Genomic DNA, 8,246 nt, shown 5'->3' with positions numbered 1-8,246 from the left:
CATATGCACAAACACACATTTTGATGCATGAATCTATAGGTATGTATATTACATACTTTTGGGCAAAGCGCTATTTCTAAGACCTAGCTGGTTTTGTATAAGGAAAAATAACAGTAGCATAGGGAACATCCCTCCCAAAACATTCGAATGTTCATGCCGCTAATAATATAGCACATCAGAATGTGCAAACACGATACTTATTGCAAAGTATCTTACAGATTTAGATGACATTATAAAATGTTCTCAATTCTATTTCGGTTACCTAAAATGTCGGTATATAATTCCAAATGTCCAATTAAAGAGTTTAATATAAAAATATCAGCACAAAACTGTTTTTTAAATCTGTTTATTGTGAGCAGCCCAAACTTCAGTTTAAGTGCTTTTTTAATTTTATTACTAGATTCCATAACCCCTACAACTGATAAATTTTATACCATTTTAGGTATTTAATGAGATACTTAGAAATACTAAGAAAAAAATCAGTATTCAAAGGGTTAATTCTGTGTATAATAACAATAAATTATTTTATCATCTTCTTCAGTTCAAAATCCAGCTTTGAACCCGAGGAAGGCTTTCAAATCATGTTAATTAAATGGTGGTCCTTTAACCAGTAGCAGTTTGATTACCAATTACTCGAAGGATCTCTTTGTGAATGCCTCCTTCCTGTGTGTTAATATTTGCATCTCCCACTTGGCCATCTTCATAGCTAAAACACAAAACACAGAATCAAAAAAATATTCATAAAAATGACAGCATTTAAAACAGCTTGGAAATGCTATTTGATACCTAATATATAGCCTAAGGGAAAGATACAGTTATGTTTCAGTTGTATTTAATAAGTTGTTCATGTTGCTAAACACAAAAAAGCCCGTTATTCAACTTCATGCCTTAATTTGCCTACTGCTTCCCTTTAAATTTTAACTTTTCTATCCACAACAAAGCACTGCCTGAGTTGCAGGAAGCATCTCAGTGTCTGGCCTTACAAGCATTTTTCCACCATAGCTGTTAGGAACCCTACTGTGAACCAATACACCAACTTCGACATTATGGCCCTTAGGTAATGGACTTCTTAGCTCCACTTCTACTTCAATCATTTATTTATTTTCTGATTGGTGGCACTCTTATAAATTACTTCATTTTCTACCACTTGACCATGCCCGCCTTCTAGTTATTATTCGGCTGTAATCAAGGGCTTCATTTTTTCTTATCACTACTTGCTCTATTTGGTCTGACTATAACATATTCTTATTTATGCTGGTACTTCACATAAGACTCCAGGCCGGCTAACTTTAGCTAAGCAATAGACATGAAAGTATAATACTAAAGGACAGCAATTATTAAGTCCTTTAGAAAGAAATAATTACATTTCAGATAATAATTTATTTCCTTAAATAAACTTACTTGGGCAATAAGAATTTCCCAAGAATGAATTTTTAAACTTTCATGATAATATTCAGGGTGGAAGAGGTGAAGAATTAATTTTATTTCACAAAAATGGCTTCAAGATGGAAGCTTTAGAGAAGTGGTAATTACTTCAAAATAGATAAAGGGGGCGGCGGGGCGGTGGGTAAGCACTGTCTCAAAGATTAAGGCATGCTACTGTCTTTTCCTCACCAGCTTACATTCTCCTGAAATAGTGCAATGCAGGAAAATGAAAGGGATGACATACAGCAATGAGGGCTTAGTTTCTTATATAATCCATTGCTTAAACACCTACATATAATTGTATCAAACACAGACTCTCAACTAATGACCCAAGGTTGCTTGTTAACCCTAGTTAATTCTTACAAGTTTGCTCTTTCAGATCTTCTCAGCACATTGCAATTTACCTAGACTAGCATTAAGTATATTTAAATTATATGTCATATGTTTTTACTGTACAAGGTGTGGCAGAAAATGCAGGGTAGAAAAAGACGAGGGAAAGAGTCTGCCTTTAGGAGTTCAAGCCTTGTGAAGAGTTGAATTCAATGAATTTTAAATGGAGTTCTGCAATGAGCTAGGAACACCAGGAAGAGAGATTAACTTTGACCAGAAGTTTCATGAAAGAGGTGGTATTTGAACTAGACCTTGAAAGATAAAATAGATTTGGATAGCAATTCCTGATATTTATTTAGCACTGTCATTTCCTTGACTAGGGTACCTGGCAATACTCTGTCCTATTTTCTGCAGGTGATCTGTTTTATTTGGTTCTTCCTGTTCTTAAATTTCGGAACTGCCTAAAATGTTCTGAGAAATGAAGGGGGCACATACATTTATTCAATAAACAGAATATGTAAATAATTCATTTGTACATTTGTCTGCTCTAAATCAAAGAAACATCAAAGCATTCAACATGTAGATATTTACATCAAATGAGCAGGATAAAGCACATCCAATGGTTCCTAACATTGCCTGAGTCCCTGAACAGCTGCGAGAGAGGATATACTCCTATCTCTAAATTGTTCACTACAGCAGTGGCGGGAGCTTGGGGAAGACCACGGCACTAGATACACCTATTCTGTTATCTTGCCAAATCATCAATTACCTTCTCTTGGATTTTATTATTTTATCCTACTTAGGAAAAATCCCAATAGTGAGCGTTCTTCTCCAGCTCTGAAATTATTCATTCAGTGCGTGGTAAACATTTTTGTGCACAATATGTGTTTGCTTTTCACATCCCCTGGCTTGAGCCCGGCATCTGGCCATTTTTAAAACAACTGCCTTATTTCTACCTATGAGCCTTAATGTCCTTGTATACATGCATTAAGGTCAGTAATGAAATCAGGCTTTGTCAACAATTTTTAGGCACTAGAAATTGGCTAGAATCTGGTCATAACATCTGAATTATTACATTTTGCCTGGAGCGCTTATTTTTAATTAAGTTTACTCGTTTTGGAATTTCCCAACAAAATGTTTTCAAACTTCTCATTCCCCCTCTCTTCCCCTCCACCCCCCCCCCCCCCCCAGTGATACCTTTCTTTAAATATTACTTTAAATTTTTCTGATATAGTAGTCTGGTCCCTAAAATTTCTTCCCAAATTTTCTCTCATTCTGTGTTGTTTTTTACTGGAAGAAAGACTGTGATTAGTATACTAAATACTTTTATTATCTCTTTATTATTATCCTCACTCTGGGAAGCAGATTAGCCTGGAAACTATTTTAATTTTTAATATTACTATAAAATATGAGATCACATTAATTTATATTCTAGTCATTAAACCAAGCTTCTTACAGTAAGGATCATACAACATAAAATAAATGAGAATAAAAAAAGAATAAAAATTAAGTTTACATCTGATAACTGTGTATCTGTGACAGCTTACTCCATTCTCTTCCATTATTTTTTCCTACATAATACCACTCACTAGGGAGACACCACTAGCAGAACTTTGTGACCATCTTGTATAAAGCAAGAAACTGATGGCTGTAATTAGAATGTACAATAATTAGTGAATAGATTCTCCTTTTGATCTGTTTTTTAATCTTATCAATTTTCCTTAATTAGTCTCTTCTCTCCTGAGGGTGAAGAGAAAACGAACGAAATCTCGTTTGTTTATAAAGCAATGAAAATCATTATCTTAATAGGTTTTTCCCCTTTATATTATTTGTAAAGTAATTGAGTATACTCAAAGTATTTCTTCTATCTTCCCCCAATGATCTTTCCTCAATTTTTTCTTATGAAATGCAGACATCCTTCTCTGCAGTAAACACACACACACACCTTATACATCTATCCATCCCTACAGGTTTATTTTCTGAATACTTTTTTTTTTTTTTATATAAAGTTTCCAAGAAAGTATACTAGAAATGGCTATTGCTTTCTTAAGGACCTAAGGTTGTTTATTTAGCTCAATAAATATGAATTTAAACAAGAAGCCAAAAATGGTAGATTAACTTAATTAGATGACAGGGCTTTTCTGTCAAAGTCTCAGGATTCCTCAGTGAAATAACATTGTCACTGGAGGTTTCTTTTGGAAGGCTGAGCTTCTCTAACAGTGGGTAACAGTCAAGATGATCAAGAAGGAAGAGGGAAAGTATTTACTAAGTGCCTTTCAACAGAGAACTGCATTCTCCCAAATTAATCCTCATAAAAAGTAGCGTGCCAGACAGCTTCCCCTGGAGCTTCCAGATTCACTTGGCACATTCTCCACCTTGCATTCTGTCCCAGGAGGCTACATCCATATGCTCCCTGGCCCTCTAGCTTCTGGTAGGATTGGCCAATGAGGAGTCCAAGCAAGACACTGGTTGGAAGGTGAATTCAGGGTGTTAATTATCTTGGTTCCATCCCTCCAAATGCACCTTGGACTGCCTATGCTTCTCAGCTAAAGGCCATGGCTCCTTTCAAAGAGGCTGAACTGGAAAGGACTCTCCTACTAGGTTCTGGTAACTGCTTCCTCCCCTTGTCCTTCTGACCCTATGGATGTAAGAGCTCTGGTGCAAAATGATTCAGGTTACTACATCTGCAGTTCTACTATACCCATGGCTTTATAAGTGACCTAACTGTAGATGGCAGAAATGATCATATTTGGCATGAGTCATCTGTGACCTGTTGGGATTCTGACTGATATACAGGGAGGTACATTACTCTCATTTGAGATGAAACTTAGGGAGGTTATGTAACTTAGCTAAAGTCACCTTACTGGTGGGCCAGGATTCTAACTGTCTTGACTCAACGGTATGGTTCTTTCCACTACACTTATTGTTTCCTGACCACTAAGCAAGAAATCTACAGCCAATAAATGTGTATCGTAAGACAATCACAATTTTCATACCATACAAAAGGAAACCAGGTAGCTCATAGTATTTTTCTTGTGAATAACTGTAGAACTAATGGACCAAATACCAAAGGCACAGAGTACTATGAATTCATGGTATTTTGAAACATTTTGATGCAGTCATTTTGACATGCCTTATTAAACAAACCAGTGTAATTTTCACCTTCATTCTAGAAAACGACATAAAGTACAAAGCAGAGATCCCCTAGTCTTCCCCGAGATTCTTTTAGTGACAGGATCACGGACTAGGTGGGAAAACACATGAGAAAAGGTTTGGGGGTCAGGGTCGGGTGAAAATCAGGCAGGTCTACCGCACCCATTATTTACGAATGAAAAATAATGTTCTTATATGTTAACATAGCTCTTATGATATAACTAGCTCTAAAAAAATCCACATTAATATGCCTTACACTGCCAGCCTATATTATATGGAATGTAGACCAATCTTGTATAGACACAGCACCTTCTCGCTATTCTTTATCCTTAGTTCTAATATTTTTTGAAAACTCTATAAAGTGTATGTGTGTGGATGTATACGCACACATGCACACACCCATCTTTGCATGTATATATATGCACAAGGAGCTATACACACACAAATACACACAAAGCTGTATGTATATGTGTATATATACATTCACACATGTGTACAAGGAGCTATTCACACACACACACGCATACACACACGCAAAGAGAGATGATCAGAGACAGAGAGAATGCTTCTTTTCAGTTCTAAGTTGACAGCATTTAAACATTACTTTTTTTCCCCAGCTTTCTGAAAATCAAACAAAATCACTAAGTTCAACAGAAAACTGAATTACTTGTGAGTTTATTTTGGCAGCTAAAGCGGCCACTTAATATTGTAGTCGCTGTTACCTCATTCACGGAGAAGGCAATAACATACTAATTAAGCATTGCCACTTACACAAAAAAGAACCGTGTGCAGACATGATCAGTATTTGGAACAACCCATATCTCTCCATGTTTGTGCAGATCAGGTGACGTGATCACTGTATGTGGAAGATAAAATTAAAGAACTATTTTATTCTCTAAAGAAACCCCAGTCCATCCAAGTTACTATATCCCTTCTCTTCAGAAACTGAAAAGCAAAAACACAGACATAAAGAGACATACAAAAGATGTTCAACCTTATTAGCTAACAAGAAATGTAAATAAAAACAATGAACTACCATGTAACAACCTTATGATTTGATATACAACAAATACTATAACACTAGGAAGGAAGTAACTTGTGTATTATCAAAAACAAACAAGCCCTGTGACTTGGGAACTATGCAGAGAGCAATTAAATGTTCTATAGAACTATCAGGAAACCCTGGCGGCATAGTGGTTAAGAGCTACGGTTACTAACCAAAAGGCCAGCAACTCAAATCCACCAGGCGCTCCATGGAAACCCTATGGGGTAGTTTCACTCTGTCCTATAGGGTCGCTATGAGTAGGAATCGACTTCACGGGTTTATATAACTATCAAGTGTCGAAAACTTGAGAGACAGCTAATAGCAAACTCTTGAAAGAAGAAGTGAATTTTTAGCTGAGTCAGATTTTAAAGCAAGAACAAGTATATGATCTTGCAAAATCAATTTTTTTTTGTCGTAAGTTCATAACAGAAGAATAATTTCAGTGTAGAAACAGAAAGTCCTCTTGGGTTATTTTCTCAGTGCTTGGCTTATCTTTCAAGTTTTTCATGATATAACTAGCTCAAACACCAACTTTAAGAGGAAGATGGCATCTTGAACAAAAGCAGTGAGCATTACTTGATCAGAAAGATATAATTACTATTCTGAGACATCTGCCAAGAGTAAAACTTAGCGCTATCTGAATTCTTGCCAACTCTGCTCTTTGGTTTTAACCTTTATGGTCTTTATTATATCTGTTTTCCTTGTGTGCCCTTAAAAAAAACAAAAACAAACCCGTTGCCATCTAGTTGATTCCAACTCAAAGCCACCCAATGGGACAGAGTAGAACCACTCCATAGGGTTTCCAAGGAATGGCTGGTGGATTTGAACCGCCAACTTTTGTGATTAGCAGCCGTAGCTCTTAACCACTATACCATCAGAGATACACCCTTAGAGATGGTCATAAGTTACAATGCTTTCACTATTCCATTATGAGCATCCAGTAAATATACCTGAATTCTAAAATACAGATAAGACGGAGAATTAACATGATGAGGTTTGTAAAACATTCAACTTACCTTCACATAAAGCTATGCATTTTAAGTTGCGGCTTTGCAGGAATTGGGATTGTTGCCCTTTTTTCTGTGACTGAAGTCCAAAAGAATTTAAAAACTAGAGTGAAAATGGGCACTCAAAAATTAATTAAAAAATTACAGTCATTAGATGGTTCCAGCTTTAAAAAAAAAAAGCCTATCGAGACTAGTAGCAGTCAGCGATATCCTTCAGCTCTCTTTTAATATCAAGCTATATACATAGTATCATTTAAGTTCTGTACATCGTCATTATTAAATCACTCTCATGATGAGTGAATTAAAATTAATACTAAATTAGACCTCAATATTCTCATCAGATAAATTAGACCTCAAATTTATTTTCACTGGAGGACTGGCATCTTTATTTCAAGATAAACAAAGTTAAATTTGCATGATCTTTTCAAACAATAAAACCCATTTTACTCCAGATCATCCGACTATCCAAAACCAACTCATTTTTACAGTATCATTTACTAAACTGCACAGAGTCAGAAACATCTCACGTAGAAGAAGACTTTTTTGTGGGGGAGTAGAAGGTTGGAAAGATACAATTATTTTTTTTTATTTTAAGTCACATTGTTCATCTGATAGATTTTTCATCTTCCCAGTGTATTTTTTTTTTTTTCTCTCTGAAACAACAGATTTATGCTTGCTCTTTTCTCTGTCTGGAACGTTCTTTCTCCCAGAGAGCCACATGGTTCATGTACTCACTCACTACTTAGAGGTGTTTATTCCTTTCTTGACCAGCCCATTCAACATTCATCTCGTCTTCTCCTCCATACAATGGCATCCTCCATTCCTTTTACTTGATTTATTTTTCTCCATAATATTTAACACCATATTGCATTATCTATCTATATCGACCTACTTATCAATCTGTCTAATTTGTTTGTATCTTCTATTAGAATGTAGGCTTCAAGAAGACAGGAACTTTTATCTGTTTTTGATCTTCACCATATCCCCAATGTCTAAGAGAGTCTCTGGCATATAGCAGTAGCCCAATAAATACTTAGTGAATAAAGGCAATTTGGTTATTACATGTTAGGGTGAGTTTTATTTCTCTATGAGAAACGGCCACTTAAAAAGCTTGAGCATTTATTAAAGCCCTCAAGTTTAATAAAGCTATAGCTCATTAATCGTACACAGTCACTCGGGTTGCTACAATACCTGTGATGCATTGCTGCTTTTACTGCTTGAAGCTGGCTCATCCTTGGCTGACACCTTTTGCTTCTTGTTCATCCCTGAAAACATCAGCAAAATAA

At 35.8% G+C, this 8,246-nt stretch overlaps 1 protein-coding gene across 3 annotated transcripts in view; it reads right to left on the bottom strand.

The window, feature by feature from the left end:
• Nucleotides 1–330: 330 nt before the first annotated feature.
• The window catches only part of PARP8 (poly(ADP-ribose) polymerase family member 8), a 189,722-nt gene continuing 181,806 nt past the window's right edge, over nt 331–8,246 (bottom strand). For all 3 annotated transcript variants that reach the window (XM_049863559.1, XM_049863568.1, XM_049863552.1), the window contains 4 exons: nt 8,152–8,225; nt 6,970–7,039; nt 5,680–5,764; nt 331–706 (listed from right to left, as the gene is read on the bottom strand). In XM_049863559.1, coding sequence (XP_049719516.1) covers nt 604–706; nt 5,680–5,764; nt 6,970–7,039; nt 8,152–8,225 — 332 coding nt within the window. In that variant the 3' untranslated portion in view covers nt 331–603. The remainder of the gene's footprint in view (nt 707–5,679; nt 5,765–6,969; nt 7,040–8,151; nt 8,226–8,246) is intronic.

The sequence above is a fragment of the Elephas maximus genome, chromosome 2, assembly GCF_024166365.1.
Source record: "Elephas maximus indicus isolate mEleMax1 chromosome 2, mEleMax1 primary haplotype, whole genome shotgun sequence".
Taxonomy (NCBI): Eukaryota; Metazoa; Chordata; class Mammalia; order Proboscidea; family Elephantidae; genus Elephas; species Elephas maximus.
Note: the sequence above shows the minus strand (reverse complement) of the source record. Positions and strands in the feature narration are given on the sequence as shown.